The sequence below is a fragment of the Paramormyrops kingsleyae genome, chromosome 10 (assembly GCF_048594095.1).
Source record: "Paramormyrops kingsleyae isolate MSU_618 chromosome 10, PKINGS_0.4, whole genome shotgun sequence".
Lineage (NCBI taxonomy): Eukaryota > Metazoa > Chordata > Actinopteri > Osteoglossiformes > Mormyridae > Paramormyrops > Paramormyrops kingsleyae.
In genome coordinates this window covers 29,026,006-29,047,640 of record NC_132806.1, presented here as the reverse complement: position 1 = coordinate 29,047,640, position 21,635 = coordinate 29,026,006, and the positions used below count along the sequence as shown (strand labels likewise).

The 21,635-nt window shown below is 47.9% G+C and overlaps 1 protein-coding gene across 3 annotated transcripts in view; it reads left to right on the top strand.

Annotated features, from left to right (window-relative positions):
* The first annotated feature begins 2,194 nt into the window (after positions 1-2,194).
* psd2 (pleckstrin and Sec7 domain containing 2) overlaps positions 2,195-21,635 on the top strand; it is a 37,911-nt gene continuing 18,470 nt past the window's right edge. The window contains exons 1-3 of one of the 3 annotated variants that reach the window (XM_023797700.2): positions 2,195-2,495; positions 11,475-11,796; positions 12,000-12,692. In XM_023797700.2, coding sequence (XP_023653468.2) covers positions 11,555-11,796; positions 12,000-12,692 — 935 coding nt within the window. In that variant the 5' untranslated portion in view covers positions 2,195-2,495; positions 11,475-11,554. Of the gene's footprint in view, positions 2,496-11,474; positions 11,797-11,996; positions 12,693-17,662; positions 18,164-21,635 lie in introns of those variants that run through there. The other 2 variants (XM_023797699.2, XM_072717650.1) reach the window with 2 other exon arrangements.

Genomic DNA, 21,635 nt, shown 5'->3' with positions numbered 1-21,635 from the left:
GTAAAGTCTATTAATGAAAACACTGAAAATGATGTATGCATCTTTTTTTAGGGCGTCAGGTGGTATTGTTGCAGCTACAACAGGAGATTAGCCGCAAGGTCAAATCACTAAAGATACTTGTATTTTTGAGCAGTGTATAAATAGTCTTTAAACAGTCCCTGAATACTCCCATAAACTAACTTTTCGGATGGGAATCTCATCTCCCCGGCCTTACTGCTGACTGATTTTGTTCAGAGAGCCACATGGGACAGATTTGGGGTCAGGACGTGAGAAAGGCATGAGAAAGTAGGTCCACCTATGCCTGTTTCTGCTTCAGCAGGGGGAAGCGTTGGCAGAAAAACATACCAGCCTTTCTGCTGCCGAACAGACACCTCTGACTAAAACATTTTTTTTGCCTCTTTTTATAAACACTTGAATATCCTGCATGGTTTCTATGCAGCTATTTTTTGTGTCTTTTTTTCCATGGTTCAGTAGTAAAAATAGGGCCTGATATATGTATAACAACCAGGAAATGCACACAAAAAGAATTTATTCTATAAAATATAGAAAACCAGTTGAACTAGATCACTATCGCTGAAGGGCATTATTGACGGCTGGGGGATTTTGATGCTTAACACTACAAATAGTATCCCAGCTACATGTTGTACAAAACCTGAGGGCCCAAAGCCATATGGAATGAAAACAGCAAATATAAAGCAATTAGGTTCAAATTTAGCACTTTCGGCCCTGTCAACAGAGCAATTTTACCTGAGCGTGTGCAGATATGCACACACAAACCGACACTGGAGATGCAGTAGATGAAAGCATTGAAAACAGAACAGGCTTGGCATTCTGGGCCTTCTGGGTAATACACGGTAGAGCTCTGCCTTTGTTTTGTTAGGTCAGTCTTAGAAGGTCACCCGCACATTGGCTCGTCCTATCGCGCTGCATTACTCTGAGGAACAGAATCTTGCAGACGATATTATCCTCGCATTAACCTGCCAAGCTTTAGGCCCTGTTGGTGATTAGCTTTGGCTTTCGTAGGAAAACCTACCTTCATCATTCGGTTCCTCGTTGGCCTGTTTTTTTGTGCTCTGCCTTGTCTCCGGTCTCCCCATTAAATTCTCCATCCCATTCGTCCGGCACTCATCCCCCTCCCCCCAGTCTCTGCGCCTCATTCCCCCATTTTCCTGCCACGATCAGACCCAGTCCTGGAGCTCTGAGGTTGAATGCAGCGGCTCATTGGACATGCCATTCCCGTCTCCCTTCTCTTCAGGCGCTCCCCAAGGGAGAGGCAGTCTTATGTCCCACGGTGGGGGCAGCCTAGAAGGGTAATGAATAAGTAAACAAGGCCGACGCCGTCTGTCACGCAGCCTAGATGGGCTTCCCCCTCACTCCGGGCAGAATGTTCCGGGCTGGAGCTCCTCTGTTCGTTTGGCTATCGTGGCGGCACTTTCACCCGTGTCTGACCTTTCTGCAAGGTGACTCTTGATGCCAAAGGGGACACTGGGTTGGACATGGTTGCTGTTTAGCAGCATACGGTGTTCAGTGAGGTCAGGCACCGGAGGGGGTCTAAGGACGCAAGATTAATTTTGTGAGGTCACAGCAGAGCGATTATGTGTGAGGACGTGGTCATGGTTACGTGACAGAAGGCTGAGAAACCCGGTTTGGGTGATAGTATCAAAATGCTCAACCTACTGTATCCATGGTACTTTCATGGGTGTGGATGATTTACATTGAGGCAGACCCCTAACATACTCATTTCCCCCAGGTACCCCAGTTTTCCAAAATTAAATCCTTCAGTTATCTCTGTGCATCCACTTCACAACCCCACCTACCAAGTTCTAACCAAATGAAGATGAATAACAGATTGTCAACCCATCAGTTTCATTAATTTACCTCTTCCACTTAAAATCGATCTAATGACGCTCATAATAACTAACATCTCATGCACAGACCACACAGAAAGATTTCGATTATTGAAATATGTCACCTGCATAAATAATCATGTAATACCACAAATTATGGACAATTAAGTCTTCGTGCTATTATTTAACCGACAATAAGCGGCTCAGCTCCATGATTGGCTGCAAACACAACAAATGGCCGTCATTATAAAAATTCCACTATTTCATATTATTCCGCTGAATACTAGAATAGCATGCGAAATGCGTGGAAAAGCCTCGTGCTTACGATGCATCTTGGCTCGCGTCGGCGCAAAGTGAGGGAGGACGGCGCGACAGCCGCCGAACTCGCGCACACACAGACAGCACGCTCGCGCAGTCGGGTTGCCGCTTCTCGCCGGCTGGACCTCCCGCGTGCCCAGTCAGCGAGCGGTGGCCGAAGCTCGGCCGAACGGCATAAATCAAGGGATCGCTTGGAGTAAATCGAGCGGACGGGACGACTGTCGCACGAGAAGTCTCGATCTTTTCTTTTGCATGAATGGACAGGGAGAAAGGGAACGTGCGCTTCAAACCTGGCTTCTCCTTTCCTCGAGTTTGAACATATTTCTTTTGGTAAGTGCAATACGCTGTACATTATGCATTGTACTTACCACTTATTGAAGATACGTTTGTATATATACTATAGGTGTATGCGTGGAAGAACCCTTTCTTCTGCACAGGTATTCTGCACAGCGCCCGGTCTATATCATTAACTGCGCTCTATTGCAAACCCGGCAAGGCTTTATAAGATGCATTTTAAGGCCTTTTTCTTTAAATCTTGCATATCTTAACTGCTATTTAGTGTCTGTCGGTGACGAATGATTAAGACATGCATTTTTAAATGATCGCTTAAAACCGGACCTACACATCAACGAATAGCTGGAAAGATATATGCATTTTGCACACACACACTATCCTGTGTTCACGCCGAATATTTACTCTTATGTGAAATCTTTAACCCTTCTATCAGGGCAGCTCGCATTTGGAAAGCAAGGTCTATTTCGGAAGGAAGAAAGCAGCGGGCAGCGCGAGCAGTGTCTCCCAATCATCCTGTTGTCATGGTGACTGTACTGGGAGGCTGAGGAAATATGGCTGCATCTCGGTTCTAGTCAGCTGTACGGGTGTGTGTGTGAGAGAGAGAGCGCGTGTGTGTGTGTGTGTTTTCCTCTAAAGTCGTTACATCTTACTGGTACCGGTGGGGTGTCACGCAGTGTGAGTGACATGTCAAAGTCCGGTCCACTTATTTAAAGCCCAAAGATTAGACTGGAACAGGTGCGGCATTGGGTACCGAATCCTGAACAAAACCCCCGTCATTATCCATCCCCCCGTTATTATCTTAATTATATTATTTAAGCGTCTAACATAATCTGATGATAATGACGGTTGAGCTCGAACATGTGAAATGCAGACACAATGAAAGCGTTTGATAAGGCTCATTCTTTAGCCTATTGTTAACCCTTTCCAGGAGGGGGCATCGTCAATGGATTCAGCCGAAATAAAGGCGTCAGACGCCTAGACAGCTCTGCGCCAGACTAGACACCCCGGGAAAAAATATAAGCCCATTTTCTTTTCTATTCGTCATAAAACGTGCGTTTAGTGTGTTTACTGGCTCATGTGGATTTTATGTAACATTTCACCGCTTATAAAATCTGTCGTACATTTCAAATGATGTCACTTTAGGTTATGTGGCACGATATATGGCAACGTTCGACCTTGAAGCTGTAAATGTGACAGACAGATGATTAACGAGCCGTGGGTTTCCATTGCTGAGCAATTCACTCTGTTTCGGGTGCTTTAAAGTTGCTCATTATTGGGATTTGTGACAGGTCAGCATTTATATCAATGCAAGTCACCTTTTATAACAACCCATTGTTATGAGATAATATCCCTTGCTGTTTATAGACGTTTTGGCACAATGTTTAGGGCAGTCTTTCAGGGGTTAATGTAGCCATGTAAAAATTACACGCATGCTTGTGTGCTTGTAAAGCTTGCTTCTTTCAGGCAATTATAAACGCCGCGATGCGCAGCATCCTTGTGTTTTAGGTGTTTAGTATGCAGGGTTCCTGCGGTGCACGTTTGAATATAGAAGATTTTCTAAAGAACAGGGTTAGTAGGTCATACAGATGATTGACATGCTACATTACACACTGTGGTTACAGTGTATCATACAAGCGTATCTTTGGTGAATCCAGCATTTCCTACAGGCAAACTACACACGGTTTCTGAAGCCACAGAGAGATAGACAGAAATTCACGGAGAGTGTGATTCTGGCATAAATATGATATCCATCCATCCACCTTCCTCTTCCACATTACAGTCAGGGCAGAAGGGGATGAGAAATCAAGCAAACGTGATTTAGGGAGCCTTCAATGCCTGGAGATGTTGACTTGCAGACTTTTAGCTGTGTCATCGGCGAGGGGTAAAGAGTTTATCAGTGTGTCCCCTGGCGTTCTTTCAGAACACTCCGTGCCGACTTGGAGAAGGCAGTGTGAGATGGGCGTTGCGGGTAAACGTAGCCTCTACTGTGACATCCTCCTCGTCTTTGGTGGCAGACCTCATTCCCCCAAGTCATGTGCCAGGGCATGTGTGACTCAGCACTAGAGAACTCTGCCGCTCCAAGAGGGACCTCGAGGTGCCTCCCGTATGTCTCGCCCAGCGGAGCGGATGGATGCCATTGTGTGTTGGCCAGCGGGTCCCTCCCCAGTCCAAATTGGCAGCCTGATCCGCTGTCTTACAGCCATATGAAGAGAAGTTATTAAGATTAGATGAAGGTACAGCTTTATTGATCTCCTAACCGCATTGTCCAAAAACACAATGTGGGAAGGATTCAAAAATAGATAAAAATGAACAATAAAAGTTAGGAAAGATAAATATGTATCAGAATATCGAATTAAATCGGACATGAGCTGAAGGCTTCATTGAGGAATAATAGAGGAGTGTGACATGTTTGTAGTATTTAGTATGTTATATATAGTATGTACAGACACTCCTCTACTTATGAACTTTCAACTTACGAACTTTCAGACATATGAACGAAGAGGACTGTATGTCGAAATTGTGTTCATTGGGCTCCCGTTTCCTGTCCGCAACATCAATTTTTTTTTCTATGTGCCAATTCCGCCTGGTACGACGTCTGGCCGCTACTCCCGCCGCGCAGCAGTGTAGCGTGCGGACTCCCAGCATCCTAGTTCTTTGTACTTGCATATACCCTTAAAATGATGTTGAATGACGACTTACGAACATTTCAAGTTACAATCGGCCACACGGAACGTAACTCGTTCGTAAGTAGAGAAGCGTCTGTGGTATGTTATGCTTAAATCAAAGTAAACTTGACTGTTAGAAGAAAACACAAGCTTAGGTGAAAGCAGTATTCGGTAAAAGAGCATGATATGAAAATCCCAGAGTATATTTCGCTAGATGTTTTGTGAAGTACGTTTTTCCTTGTGCTGTACCCAAAGTGTCGCTGTTACCTGAGAGGATGGTCGGCTATCAGGCTATTGAGCAGAGGTGGAGATGCCACCCTGTGTTTTTTTGGGCATGCAGAGCGTTGTCTCCATTAGCGTCGTGAGCTGCTTGCCTCTGCAGCACGTGCCGCATGAAGCACTTAATTAGGAGATATCACGAGCCTGACACAGCTCTGCTCGGCTTAGGCAGGCAGAACCACTTCCAGTTGGGTCTTAGAGATGCCTCCCTTCAGCAGTTCAGCTCATGAGCTGAAACTGAGCGTAAACCCTCAACACACCAGCCTGGTATTAAAACCTTGGCCTTCAGCTTCGGGTTTAAATAATGAGGTCCCTGTGCCACACTTTTGACAACAATTTGGCTTGCGTGGCTGAATGTTAATAGTACAAATGTTTCAGAGAGTATTTCTGACAGCTTATTGTATGCCATGCCTTTGAGTCAAGTGCAGAATACAAAGTGTGATTGTTTCGTTCGACTGAAATGAGGAAGGCCTGTACAATTTATATCCTGTTTACTCAGTCAGAGAAGTGGTTGCACATGTTGTTATTTTTATGGCGCCTCTTAATTGATCTCATCTTGTCTGTTCTTTAATGGGGGCTGAGTTGTGCCGAGGAGGTAAATCTACGCGCCCATTCGATGCAGAGCAACGTTCTTCGGCCGCTTGGGGAACTATTGCGCTCAGCATTGCGCCAGGATCTGTTTGAATGTGCCAGCAGGGGCAGCCCGCCTTCTGTTTGTGCGGAACCCGGCTTTCGTGGCAGAATCCTAACTTCGACTTGTTTTGTACGCGGGCATTCGGCAGTGACGTGGCGTTGGGTTTTATCCAGACTTCGCTTTTTTTTTCCGTACGGGTGTCTGGAGACGCGCTTCCTGGCCCCACGCCAGGGGTTCTAACTGTTTTGTTAACATGTATTTATGCCCAGTTGAGCAAGAACATATGGATCTTCGGTGATTCTTGTAGCATTGTGCCCCTCCAGCAGAGGAATGGTTTTGGCAGGGACTCTGCCTTCTCTGTGATTGACTCCCATTGTGCTGGGGCCTTTGTGTTCGCTCCCTGCTTTCCTCCTTCCACCTCCCTCAGTGGGAGCAGCGGCACGCACTGCTCCTCGCTCCAGGGAGCCGGCGTCCTGATTCGCACACCCTAAATCAGTGTTTTCCAATCCGGTCCTCCCCACCCAGCTCTGAGGGAGCAAAAATGTGGACTGACTGTGAAGGACCGGGTTGGGAAACGCCGCCTTAGATAATTTGGCTTTTGTAAATCTCATGGAATGGGATCGATACCAGGCAGGACCTTAAACATGCTTCGGTAAGCAGGGCGAAAATCCCCGTGGAGGGCGACAGAATGACAGGAACGGAGATACCCGAGTCTCTCTGAACTCTGTGCAGCTATGATCCTGCAGCAGAATCAGCTCTGTCTCCATTTCTTTGTCACATAGGAGGTCATTCAGTTACCCAGTTACTTTGCAATTCTACACTTTCCTTACTGTGACGAAAGTTGCTGCTATATGTATTATGTATGTATAATTTTTGTGGTTGTGTCACTGTAATGAATGTGCACTCACTCTGTCAGTTTGTCTGAAAAATGGTCCCCACAACATCAAAATTACAGGTTTTTATTACATTGTGGGGAACATTTGGTCCCTACAATGTAATATAAACATAATCCACAGATACACATGCACTCACGCACACACACACACACATGCACAAACACACACATTAGTTTGTAGTTAAATCTTTGTGGGGACTCTCCATTCATTTCTAAGTGGAAACCTCTAATCCCAACATGAGGACCGTAACCCCTACCTAACCCTAACCTTAACCATAAGTAACCAAACTAAATATGAGACTTTTTGCATTTTTACTTTTTTGGTTGCATTTACAGATCTTTGTGGGGACCCGAAAAGTGGTCCCCACAACATAAAAAAACAGGTTTTCATTACATTGTGGGAGACATTTGGTCACACGCACACACACACACCGATGAGCCAGAACATTATGATCACCCCCACGTGAAGCGTATAATGTTGGCCATCTAGTAAAATCAGTGTGTGTCAAGGACTGGGATATATCAGACAACAACCTAACATTCGCTACTCGTCGTCGACATGTTGAAAGCAGAAGAAATGGGCGGAGGTCTGAGTGACTGAGAAGGGCCATCGCGTGGACGGCCATGTCGAGCGTCTGTGGGATGTCCGATCCGCGGCTACGCAGCCCTATACACATCGGTGTCCACTGCACTGTGTATCGTGATAAATTACTCCTGTGATTATCATCAAAATTATCTGTCGTTCGTGCCGCAGTAGCCCATCTGTTGGTTTGTATCATGTGGGAAAACCTTTGTTTACATCTTGCATCTTGAATGCCCAATACCCTGTCAGCAGTTCATGCCTTTTCCGTCCTCAGACAGCTCTCAGTCGGTTCTCACCACGGCTGGCTGTCAGCGTCCCACAGGCCTTGCCTTTTCAGAGATGCTCCGACCCAGTCGTCTGACCATAATGATTTAGCCCTTGTCATAGTCACTCAGATATTTTTGCCTGCCCATTTCTCCCGGATTATCAGTACCAAATGTTACCTTACCGTCTAATATATCCCAGACATCGACACACACCTTTTTCACAAGATAGTCAACATTATTCGCTTCACATGGGGCTGCTCATAATGTCTTAGCTCATTGGTGTATATATACTCACAGACGTCCAGATACAAACAGTTAAACACAGACAGATTCACAGCCACAGACGCATTTGCATAAACAGTCAAACACAAATACATACATTTTCACAGATGCAGATACGGAAACAGACAGGCATATATACAGACCTACACAGATCTACACAGACCTACACAGATGTACACAAACACATTTGAACATATGCAGACAGACATATATACAGATGTACACAGATATACCATATGGACAAAAGTATTGGGACTAAAAAATTGAACTTGGGTGCTTCATTCAGACCCATTGCCGCAGGTGTATAAAATCAAGCACTCAGCCATGCTTTCAGGTTTACAAACGTTTGTGAAAGAATGGGTCGTTCTGAAGAGCTCAGTGAATTCAAGCGTGACAATGGCATAGGATGCCACCTTTGCAATAAGTCGGTTAGTGAAATTTCTTCCCTGCTGTAAGTGGTATTATTGCAAAATGGAAACTCGGCCACAAAGTGGGAAACCTCATCGAGCAACACAGCAGGGTCTCCAAGTACTGAGGTGCATAGTGCGTAAAAGTCACCAATGATCTATTGAATTGGTTACTGCAGAGTTCCAAACTTCCTCTGGCATTAAACACTGTGCGCCGGGAGCTTCATGGAATGGGCTTCCATGGCCAAGCAGCTGCATGCAAGCCTCACATCACCAAGCACAATGACAAGCGTTGGATGTTGTTGTATAAAGCACGCCGCCACTGGACTCTGGAGCAGTGGAATCCTGTTCTGTGGGGTGGCAAATCACGCTTCTCTATGTGGCAGTCTGATGGATGAGTCCGGGTTTGGCGGATGCCAGGAGAACGTTACCTGCCTGACTGCATTTGGTGGAGGAGGGGTAATGGTATGGGGTTGTTTTTCAGGAGTTGAGCTGGGCCCCAGTTCCAGTGAAGGTAATACTTCAGCATACCAAGAAAATGTGGACAAATCTATGCTTCCAACTTTGTGGGAACAGTTTGGGGAAGGCGGCCCCTTTCTGTCCCAGCAAGACTGTGCCAGTGCACAGTGCAAGGTCCATAAAGACGTGGTTGGGTGAGTTTGGTGTGGAAGAGCTTGACTGGCCTACACAGAGCCCTGACCTCCACCCCATCAAACACCTTTGGGCTGAACTAGAACTGAGATTCTGAGCCAGGCCTTCATGTCCAACATCAGTACCTGACCTCACAAATGCTCTTCTGGATGAATTGGCAAAAAATCCCACAGACAGACTCCAAAATCTTGTGGAAAGAAGAGTGGCAGCTGTTATAGCTGCAAAGTGGGGACCAGCTCCATATTGATGCCTTTAGATTTAGAACGTGATGTCATAAAAGCTCCTGTAGGTGTAATGGCCAGGTGTCCCAATACTTTTGTTGATATAGTGTATGTACATGGACATATACAGTCCTACACAGACGATTATCAACGCATTCAAAAATACACAGACAGGCATATACACAGATGTAGACAAAGATACATACACAGAGCACGTCCTGATTTAGCCGAGTTCTACATATCCCTGGGTCATCATGGGAGTGGCTTGCGTTTCATTTCTTTAACCAATCACAGTCTGACACATTATATGACATCACCACATTTAATAAAACTGGTGTTTTCTGATAAGCGCGAGGTGCACAGATTTGTGAAGTATCTGTATGCTATTTGTTAAGGAACATGTCATAGATACAAACATAGCAACATGCTTACCTGCAAAGGCTGTATGGAGCAATGTAAGGGAGTGGCTTCATTTCATAATGATGACGATAATAATAATAATAATAACAGCAAGGCTTGAACCAGCAACCTTCTGACAACAAGTACAGAGGCTTTGCCTGCTGAGTCACGCACCACCTTATGGCAAGTAGCTGGAAGCTTTGAGTGTGAAAATGAGACAAAAATGGCCAAATGGTGATGTCATACAATAATGACTGTGATTGGTTAAAGAAGTGAAAGGCAAGCCCCTCCCTTGTTGACCCAGGGATACGTCGAACTCGGCAGAATCAGGATATCCCAGGCGCACGCGGAAATACACGGAAGCGGACGTGCATGTAGAGAGACACAAAAACAGATGTAGGTGCAGAAAGGACAGGTAGATGTAGGAATGCACAGAGATCTGTAAGAGGGCGTCATTCACTGCTGTTATGACTGGACAGAGACAAGGCTAATGGGGGCAGTTTCCTTGCTGACGTTCTAATCATTTCCTATCTTTCACTTCGCATTGGTCCATGGGTCGGTGTGTGCGTGAGTGTCCATGTTCCACCATTAGCATGTGTTGTTAGCATTTTTTGTTAGCTTTTGTTTTGCAGTAGTTTAAACAGCAATTCCAGTGGGACGATAACACTAAACACAGACCTGACGGTCACCTTGGCGCACGATACAAAAGTCAGATACAAATGTCAGATTTGCACGTATTAGACATAGAACAGCGTTGCATTAATCATGCCTCATCTAGAGGTGGCAGGGCGGTACCCGAGTGTGACACATGCTGAGTCACGTGTCGCTAACCTTTGCCTGCAGGTGGCGCTCTCCCTGACGTTACGGGGCTGGCTGTGACAGCAGACCTACATGTGTTTTTGACTTCTCCTTTAGAAGTGCCGCGATATATATACACACACACAGGTCTCAGCTCGCTCTCAGTCTGAGAAAATCACAGAGCTTTATTCTGTAGGGATGCATTTAAAATTCTGTGTGAGTACAATCGCACTTGCTCTTCAGAATATATCACATACGCTCCCCAAATAAGGTGTTAGGTGCCCTCCCAGGTCAGTAGATCTCCGGTTTAGAAACTTCACTCCGTGTCCTTACGAGCTCCTGTTCCCCTTGGGTTGTCACACACCCTCTGTCCCTGTAAGGCAGCCCTCCCTCCCCCGACGTCACACTCCTAGTGATGTGAGAGTAATCTGGCTGCTCAGGATCGCTCACTTTGTGCTGATGTCAGACGTATCAGATCCCGGCGTCTCTGCCACACCATGGGGGGGGGGCTCTTTGGGAGCAGGACTGGCGGCCACTGGCGGCTCGGCAGTGATCGATCCTGACGGACGTGCAGTGACCCTCTGCCCACCGTGGCTATCTGTGTTCCCCATGGCTCTTGAGGCCCGCTTGTCAACTCGACGGCTTAGCATGATGTCATCGGCATCGCCGATGGCTGGAGGGGTTTGCTTCCCGTCTCCGGGCTGCTCGGCCTGCCCCAGGCCTGCCTCCCCCCCCCCCGTGCTCGCTGGTGCTGGTGGCTGGTGACCCGAGTCTCTGCTTCCCGACGCTGCTAATGTGGGTCATCCACTCCTCACGGCCTGCATTTCTTGTGCTCCGCAGTCACACATTATTTTTTTCTGTCCTCCCACTGCACTGATTCGCGGTCAGCCGTTATGTAAAACTGCAGTGTCCCCTTTGCCTCCCCCCCCCACAGACAGGACGTGTTTGCCAGCCCTGGATCGGAACCTGCCACCGGACAGCTCACCCTACTGCGGCACCGCTGCCACGGGTGCCATGACCCAGGAGACGCGTGACGCCGTGCCGCCCACGGATGAACCCTCGCGGACCACGGTGGACGGGGCGACAGGCGGCTGCGAGGAGCTGGAGGTGGCAGTGGAGAGGATGTGCGTCACAGATGGGAATGAAGTGGATGCCCATGCGGAGGGCGGACCGAGGGATGACGACAGCGGACCTGCGCAGGAAGTGCACCAAGAGACTTTGCACATGTGCGACCGTGGCCTGAGAGATCCTGATAGGTCTGCAGATATTAAACCCCATTGTTGTATGATGATGCCTGCTTATGTTTACAGAAGTTTATTAGAGCACACCCTGGTGGCAGGAGGTGGTATTGTCAGATGTATTTAGAGCAGCAGTGCAGTCCTTTGCTGGTGCAGTGTTTGGCACGCCACTGCATGTGCTGGTGTGTGATCTGTCTCTGATCCATTCTGTGTCTCAGCAGGGAGAAGAACGGGGATGTGGAGGAGAACGAGGAGGAGGATGAGGAGGAGGAGTGCCAGGTGAACGGGGCGCAGGATAGCCAGGACAGTTTCAGCTCGCGCTTCGAGTGCATTGTGGAGGAGGTGGACCTGGAGGTGCTGGAGGAGGACGAGGGAGAGGCGGAGAACCGGGACGGCTTCAGCTCCACGTTCGAGCGCATCGTGGAGCAGGTGCGGCTGGAGGTGGAAGCAGAGGATGGGGAGGACGAGAAGGAGGAGGCACGGGAGAACCAGGACGGCTTCAGCTCCACATTCGAGCGCATCGTGGAATCTGAGCTGCTCCGGGGGACCTGCTACAGCAGCTTGGACTCGCTGGACGTGCTGTCGCTGACGGACGAAACGGACAGCTGCGTCAGCTTCGAGGCGCCGCTCACCCCGCTCATCCAGCAGAGGGCGCGAGAGGTCCCAGAGCTAGCAGAGCCACTGGAGCTCCCCACAGTGGTGGAGCAGGAGGGACCAGAGGCCGGGATGGAAGCCGGCTCGGATGAAGGGCGGGGCCATGCAGATAACATGGGCAGCCCGCTCCGGAACTCCATCACTAGCAGCCGGTCAGAGAACGTGCTGAGTCGCTCAGCGTTCCGCACCCTGCCTAACGGGTTCCACATGGATCCCCACGGGCCGGCGGACAGCGCCAGCATCTTTCCTAACTCCATGAGGTAGGGTGTATACCTTTCGGCATCACTCGCAGGCCGTCGGATCCGATCGCTGTTCTGATTCTTAGCTCTGTGGTACTAGGGTGTGTGTCCTGCTTTTAGCCCGGTATCTGAGGGGAACCACGCAGTGAGGACAGTGAGCCTGATAACTGGGGGCCAGATGAGACAGAGCACAAAAATCTGCAGTGAGCAGTGCAAGGGGCAGGTGGGACACATGAACATGGAGAAGCGCCTGTCGCTCAGGAGTCCTTTTCTGAATGATGGTATTTTTATGCCTTTTTGGAAAAAAACACAGATGCGGATTTTGAACTGGATAGCGAGTTATGCGAGACGCCGCATTCTTCGTGTGTTTCAGCATTCCCAGTATGTTTTACCGTTTACAGCGTGTTTATGTATTGTCAGTATGTTTCAGTATTTCCGGTATATTTCAGCATTCCCAGTATGTTTCAGCATTCCCAGTGTGTTTCATCATTCCCAGGTTGTTTCAGCATTCCCAGTATGTTTCAGCATTCCCAGTATGTTTCAGCATTCCCAGTGTGTTTCATCATTTCCAGTTTGTTTCAGCATTCCCAGTGTGTTTTACCGTTTACAGCGTGTTTCAGCATTCCCAGTATGTTTCCGCATTCCCAGTGTTTCAGCATTCCTAGCATATTTCAGGATTCACAATGTGTTTCAGAGTTTACAGCATGTTTCAGCATTCCCTGTATGTTTCGGCATTCCCAGTTTGTTTCAGTATTCCCAGTATATTTCAGCATTCCTAGTGTGCTACAGCATTCCCAGTGTGTTTCAGCATTCCCAGTATGTTTCGGCATTTCCTGTGTGTTTTAGCATTTACAGCATGTTTCAATATTCCCAGTATGTTTCAGCATTCACAGTATATTTCAGCCTTCATAATATGTTTTAGCATTCCCAGTGTGTTTCACCATTCCCAGTATGTTTCAGCATTCCCCACGTATTTCAGCATTCCCAGTGTGTTTTAGCATTCCCAGCATTCCAGGAAACATGATGGGTTCCTGATTTATCTGAGGAAGCCCTGTGTGCAGGGGTATCTTAAGGGGGCAGTTAGGACGATTCCCAGGGCCCTTGAGTGATAGGGGCCCTAACAAATGCAGAGCAATAATTGGATTGGTCTGGGTTGGGCCCAAATTGTAGTGCTACCCCTGCTTGTGCGGCTGGGCTCAGTTTGGCGCCGTGTGCTGAAGCCATGGCAGCCATAATTCAGGCAAGACAGACTGGAAGCTGGGAGCACAGAGGAGACAGGCTCCTGGGCTGCTTTTAGAGACAGATTGATGTTTTGGGCAGGGGAAGGTCTGAGGCGATCTGGATGGTCTGTAGCAATTTTGCTAGGGGGCCGTGCTCCGGGATACCAGCTGTGATGTCTGTGAAATGGAACGGTCTGCTCCGTCGCTGCTGGTCTGAGCTGGCCTTGTCCCGGAGACTCCTGGGGTCTCCAGCCCGATACCGAGATACATAATTCATGCAGCTAACGCCTGAAATAATCAATAGCGTTGCTGAAGAACAGCAGCCGGTCCCCTGGGCGACTCCCGGTCCTTACTGCCTTCCTCCACAACGCAGTTTAGCATGTTAGCAACTAGCGGAAATCTGATCACCTGTCAAACAGGATAGTCCCGAGCAGATCTCAAAGGCACGTTTAGACGATCACATGATCCGCGCATTACCATAAAAGGCGCCTGAGAAAGGGATGCATTTTTTAGGCCCGACCACCGGGCAAGTGGAATGAAACACAAAGACACCCGGCGAAGACTACGCTCTGAGTCTGGAAACACCGCGTATGTGCCGGTGATTCGGGGGGAGGAAGGGGGGAATGGATAACAGCGCACATTCTCCGCCGCCTGCCTCCCAGTCCGTACCCCCGCGAGTGTTATCTGAAGGCATCTGCTGCCGCTGATTAACCTGGCCTGTCAGTCTCCCTGCGTGAAACGCTCGCCTGTGCTCACTTCCGCGGCGAGGGGATTTCTGTCTGTTGCCATGGTAACCCAGGGGCTGCCATACACAGGCCGGCGCTCCCGAGAACTTGCCGCTAGACGGAGGAAGCCTCGTCAGGCCGTGCCGGGGAACGTGGCCGCGGTGCTATAGTGACAGGGGCAGTTGGCGAGTTCTTCCAGCAGGGGGCAGACAACTAGTAGGTCTGCCCTGATTCACACTTACACCACAAGGGGGCCTGTAGTGATTGAGAAACTCCCACCAGGGGCCTGAATGAAGCCCGGTCACGGGGTGGCGACACATTCCTGCCGTGTGACACGCGACACGGGTCATGCTGAGGAACAGCGCCAAGCGCTTCGCTACATCTGGAGCTCGACACGTCGGGCTCCCGGCGTGTCTCTCATGTGACTGGTAATGCCTTTTTCATACCCCTGCATCTGAATGCAGCCCAGCCTCTGAGAAACTGTAATAATCTGAAACGGAAAACCTGTAATCATCAGCTCATAGAGAAAAAAAAAAGCATTGATAATACTGCTTCAACTTAACGACAAATTCTTAGCCGGGCAGACTGCGCTGTATTCAGTGAAAAGACGTTTGGCACGAGATGCAGCCTTAAGTCTTATGCCCCTATCAGCTTTCCTCATCATCCTGTTAGCGCTTCTGGCTCTTTGTCTTTGTAGGTTGGTGCTGATGTTTGGGCTGCTTCGCCCCCCACCTTTGATGGCACCTTTTGAACATTACCATGGATTTCCATTGGTGTATAAACTGTCAATAACGAGTATGTTGTCCAGCATATAAAAATTGACACAAATGAAATATACACTGGTAGGATTTTGCTTACTTCTTTGCCTATCTGGGCGTATTTTGACTGCTTCTACAGCCCCCTACAGAGTTTCTGATGCCTTCTTCCCCTGTGGACAGAGTCTGCTTGTAGTTGTTCCGCAGCTGTAGTCGTTTAAACAAGCAGGGACTTCCTGCCCGCCGGGCCTCTGAATGAGCCATTGTGTTCGGGGTGACATCAGCGGTTTCGGCCTTCCTCTCGCAGCACACCGGCTTCCAGCTCCTGTACGGATGGCCATGGTACCTCCCTCCGCTACAGGGGATGGAGGCGGGGATTGGAGCAGCCTGCTGTTTATCCCGAGACACGCAGGCGAGTGTCTGTGAACCAAGCAGCCTGGTCGATTCAGTGTTTCACGCCACGAAGGGCAGTTTCCCCTCTTTAGCTCTTAGCTGAGATTCCCATCCCTCCCTTTTCTATCTGTCCCTGAGTTTTCTTGCAGCCTGGCATCCAAACATCAGCCGAGCGCAAACACCCAGCCCACCAGCCCCTCCCTCTCCAACCGGTCATGCTCCTTTCCAGTCCATGGGCCTCATTTTGCACATCTGCACCACAAAACCTATGGGATCGGGGGTGGAGCATCGGCGCTGCTCCGTCTACAGATCCGTCCAGACGCGGGCCCAGGAGCGCCCTCGTTAGGAGTCCCGCGTTTGCGTTTGTTCGGAAGAGCGTTTCACAGCTGCTGAGGCTCAGTAGGGCCTCCTGCCAGTGCTGATGTGTCATTTTAAGAAATAAATCCTAGGAAATTCTGTCTGCCTCCAGAGTACCAGCCCTCCTCGTTTTCTCACAACATTCCCATCCCGAATTCAGTCCATCTTCTAAACACTGGTCCAATAAAAGGCTGCAAAAGATAGGCTGACGGCTACCTAAGCATTTCAGATACCTGTCATTGGCGCTGAATCTCTAATGCTTTAGCCAGCATTGAATTAAAAGCACCGCCTTGCTCTGATGTAACATACACCCGTCATTATGTTTTTAGGATTATCACATTCAGGACTACTGCTTGTTTTGAGATGGATTTATTGAGTTATTTTGCAGGCAGTTTAATTCAAAGTCACTTAAGCTTGAGATTTCACACGGCTGGATACTAAAAAGCAATTTGTGGACCCTTTGTTCACAAGTTCAAGTACTTAACCATGGTGCGGCTTGCCGGGCATTTGTCACAGCATATTAAGCCCTGTGCTTGGAGGGGGAGGGGTGCGAACTGGGGTTAATCGGTGGGCTCGGTGCTTTGCATTTATCTCGCCGTCTCCTTTCTCATTTGGATGACGGTTAGCAACAGAGGCATGCTTTAATGTGTCAGACCCCGGTGATGCACATCTGCCGCCATGTAAAAGTCTGGAGACGATATCTATACCCCTCTCTTCCCTCCTATCGGGTCTGTTCTGCTTTCAGGAGGTGAGTCATAGCTGGGACACTGTTCCCTTCACAAATACCAAAAGTAGAAAGAAAGGATTTGTATTGTGCAATAAAGTAAACAGGCATAGTGTGGATTCATTATATCAGATAGACCAAATGCAGGATTTGTTAGCTCGATCTGTATGACGGTGCTTTATCTTTGAGACGTGTATCATCGTTCATTCCCGGTTACTTTGTCCTCTGATATTCCAAACAACGACACTCGTCACGGCGCCCCCTGCTGGTGTCTGAAAGGAGAGCAGAGGGAGACTAAATATAGCAACATTTATGGATCCGGTCAGGTTCTGCAGTTTCCCCTGTTCGATGTGCAGTGCTTTTTTTCCGCAAAGAAAGTTACAGATAATTGTGAAATGAGGCACCGTTTCATCATCTGTCTACGAAACTTAATTAAACGAAAGGGCAGAAACAAACATCTGCACAGGCCCGATATATATTAAGGGGTAACGGGCGGAGAGAGGTCCCGGTGCTGTGCCAGGATGCCGCTGCGCTGCGCCTGTCTGCCGGGCTCTAATTCGTTGCAGATGGGGGACTTCTCCGTATTCGGTCAGCTTTCCGTTTCTATGACTGCCAACAGGAAAAGTCCAAAAAAATTACGGTGAAACCTCGCATTCCTTTTTCGAAAACGTAGAACACAGGAACAATTTTGAATAATAAAATTATTTCAATAATAATACACATCACCGTAATGACAAAAAAAGTTATTATTAGGGCATACTTTGAACGATATGTAATACGAACGATATTTAATGCAGCGTGTTTAGTATTTTTCCTAGGAAGCGTTCCTGCCTGCAGTGCAGTGCAGCCAAAGTCGAGCTCTGCAGCTGGATTGCGCCACTGGAAAATGAGAAGCAGTGTGGTCCGCATCACGGCGTAAAGCGCAGCGCTATGCGGGACACTCCGCCCCTTCCCCTGCTGCTTAAACGTTTAAACTTTAACGAAACAAAAGAGAAAAAACGAAAGCTCGTAATGAGTAATCCGGCACGGCGACCCGGGTCGTACACGCGTTAATCTATGAACTATTTTTATGGAGAGCGTGATCTGAAGAGCGCCGCGCATCATGCAGCCTTTCCGGGCGCCTTTCTAGCGGGGCGACATGAGCCCCTCTGGCCGGCTGCGCTGCTTCGGACGAGCGCCTTGGCGGCGCCGAACATGGCTTTGAGCGACCTCTGCGCTGGGCTTTCACCGTGCTGTCCGCTCGATCTAGCGGTCTGAAGGCGAGGAAAATGTGGAAGGAGGAGTATGACGTGCATTTCGACTTTCTTTTGGAGTTGCTGTAAGTTACGGTCTTTTTAATGCAGGAAAGGGGCTGCCCCGTAACACTCCAGCGTGCCTCCGTTTGTAGGACAGGAATGCGTAAAATAAAAATTAAAAAATGGAAATTAACTGTAAAAATATTACTATGTACAAACTTTGCTTTCACCACATACAATAATAAATTGAGAGAACGGAGTTTGACATTCTAAAGTAAAATAAGCTTTTAAAATTGAGGGTATATGATGCAGGTTGAACCTATTTTTTTTCCAAGCAGTCATTCATCCCATTCTTTAACTTAACTGTTTTTCTCCCTCTCATGAAACGCAGATTAAAATACGTCAACTGGAGATTAAGGGACAAGGTGGTGGGTAGTACTCCTGGGTTATAGGTTTGAGTCCCTTCCTTGCTCTGTGTGTGTGTGTGTTTTGCATACAAGGTCTCTGAATAGCCTGTAATGATTGTGTGTAGCTTGTGATGAGCTGGCAGCCATATCCAGGATGCTCTCCTGCCCTGTGCTCTGTGCTGCTATTGCAGGCTTTAATCCCTCCTTCGGTCCTTAATCCTGACCAGGGTAAGCGGCTGTTAGGTGGATTAATGGATAAACTTTTCGGAATGTGTAAGATTTTTCATCCAGTGCAGAAATACCCTTCAGAGCAAATTACTGCTGTGGATATGACAGAGAGCACCTTGATGGGCATATCTGTTCACATGAATTTACCCCTGAAACATATACTGTATATGCCAGTCATCCAATAGCATTTAGTAATACTTTTTGTCCTTTCTTTTCACTTTATATCTTTTGTTGTGCAAGTTTGGCAGAGGGTACCGCACCCCAGCAGGTAGTCTCCCATAATTTAAACCAAACTAATAAAATTAATAAATTATAATCAGATTAGATTGAATCTGTTAGCTCTCTGCAGGCTTTTGGTGTCGGGAAACTGCATGGTCCCAGTCTCCCCCATTCCAAGAGTTATTCTGGCCTCTAGCTAAAGACATGAGTCGATATGCCGCGATATTGGCATTTAGACGGTGATATAAGTCCATGATGGATGGCATGGTGGCTTAGCAGATAAAAGTGTCACCTCACTGCCTTCGGGTCCCGGGTGTCATCCTGGATTTGCCTGTGCGGAGTTTGGATGCTTGGCCTGGGGGCGTTTTGTGTTGTCTGTTGGGGGCTCTGGGTTCCTCCTCAGTTTTGAGTTTCTTGCTGGGAACTCTGGTGTCCTTCTTTACTTTGAAAGCGCCCAGTTCTGGCGACTCAGTGGTGTGCGAGTGTCTGTTCAGGATGTGCCCTTCTGTTTGCTTCCCATGTCAGGCTCGGGATGATGGTGACCTGAAAGAAGTAGAAATTATTTTAATGGATGAAACTGAGCACAGGCCGTGAGGCCTGGATCTGTTCTGGACCAGCACATCTGGGGCTAAACTGCGGAGCATCATTAGCAGCTCTGACAGGGAACTGAATGGGAGCCCATCATCCCACTCGGAACTTTATTTTTAACAACACTTGTCACACTTATTTCTGACTTGTTTAACGTTTGGCCTGAAGGGGGGGGGGGGGGGGCTGCCGCCAGTCAGGCTTGGACTCCAAGGCATTTTTTCCCTCCAAACCCGTTCCATAGAAGTTTTTTCCTGCCTCTGTTGTCTTTTGGCTTTTCCACTCGCTGGATTTTCCATTCCTTTAATAGCATATAACAGCAACTTATGTTATATCTATCAATGATGCTGCTGAATTTTTGTTAAGCTCTTTGGGACGACTGTGTTGGAAAAGGATTATGTAGGAAAATGAATGGAACTGAACTCAGCTGAATTGGTGGTTAATAGAAGAAACTCTATTTTACAAATCAGGTTTAATTTTAGATTAAGATGAAGGAGATTTATGTAGTAAAAGTGAGTAGACTGAGGATCCCAAGGCAAATTTAACCCATAAGCGCAACTGTAATATACTGCTGACCCTTCTGCATCTCGACTTTCCCGATCGTGGTTTTGATACATCGTGGGGTTGGCATAAGAGATTTTTGTGAAAGCCGCAGACAACACACGAAGGCCAGCAGAGGACACGCTAAAAGTTTAGTAACTCATAAATGCATAAAATATATGTACAGTGTTTGCTGCGAGGAGACCAAGCGTGTTTACAGCAACCTCTCATGTGGCAGCTCGCAGTGAGCTCGCAGTGATCTACGTATCTCGCATTTCTCATATCCTTTCGTGCCGTTTTTGTGCCCCAAACTGTACTAAAATCCGAAACACTTCACATCGCTCGCCAAGGAGACCAAATTTTTTTTACATGGTTTCTCCAGATCGAGGGGGGCCTGCCCCCTAATCCCCGCAGTGTGGACGGGTCGACTGTACTGTAAATGACAGTTAACTTTAAGGTGAACTCATAGCAATGTCAGATGCTGCCCTGTTTAGGAAAAATTATTTTATGGTGCTGTTAATTTCTGTAACTAAGGTAACAGCCGTGAGGTTTGTGAAGTAAGCCGTTACCGATTACTGTACAGTGACAGCGGTCGTTTCTCATTGGTTTACCTTCATCACAGCCTCTGCACTTTGCCTCCTGGATTTGTCGATTTTAGACACGTTTTGCAATGCAGATCAATACCGTGGTGATGAAACCGTTTGCTTTGTTGCCCGGTGTTTACCTCCCGCTTGGGAACGTCACGGCATATGGCCTCGCTGAGGCGAACCAAGCCGGAAGGTTCGCTGTTTTTGTTCTCATTTTACGCGTAATTCTGCGATGAGCTGGCGGGCAGGGATATGGGGACAGCGAAGCCAGATGGGCCTCCGGCAGTGTATGGAGATGTAAATGTTGACCTCGAACCTTTTCACTGACAACTTGTTTATGGCAGGGAAAGGGCACTTAATGAGATACTAAGTTACAAGAACAGTCTCTGCCTGCTTAATCCATGATTAAAGACTGTATAACTTTATAACTTGCAGTTACTCTAATTGGTATTAGGTACGTGACACTTAGTTCCAGTAGATGGATGACATGACTTATTTCTGCACTGCACTCGTTGCTAATCCATCACCAACCTCATCTCTTGGTAAACACGTCTCACATATCAAGCCCTTTATGCTTCTAAATCCCCCAATTCCTTAGACTGACACTGTAGAATTGGACAGATATTGTGGACAGATATTCTCCTGCTAGCACCGGCGAGTAAATGCAATAAGGACTCTGGAGTTGTGTCTGAATGTGGCTGACACGCTTGTTTGGGTGAGAGCAGCATGGCGTGACTGGTGTGAGACTGGTCTCTGAGTCACTGGCTCTCAGTTTTTCCCAATGCAGACCGCAGCCTATGTTGGCTTAGCATTCAGCTACGTGTGCAGTGAAAATGCTGTAGCGTTCAGCTACGTGTGCAGTGAAGATGCTTTAGCGTTCAGCTATGTGTGCAGTGAAGATGCTTTAGCATTCAGCTACGTGTGCAGTGAGGATGCTTTAGCGTTCAGCTGCATGTGCAGTGAAGATGCTTTAGCGTTCAGCTACGTGT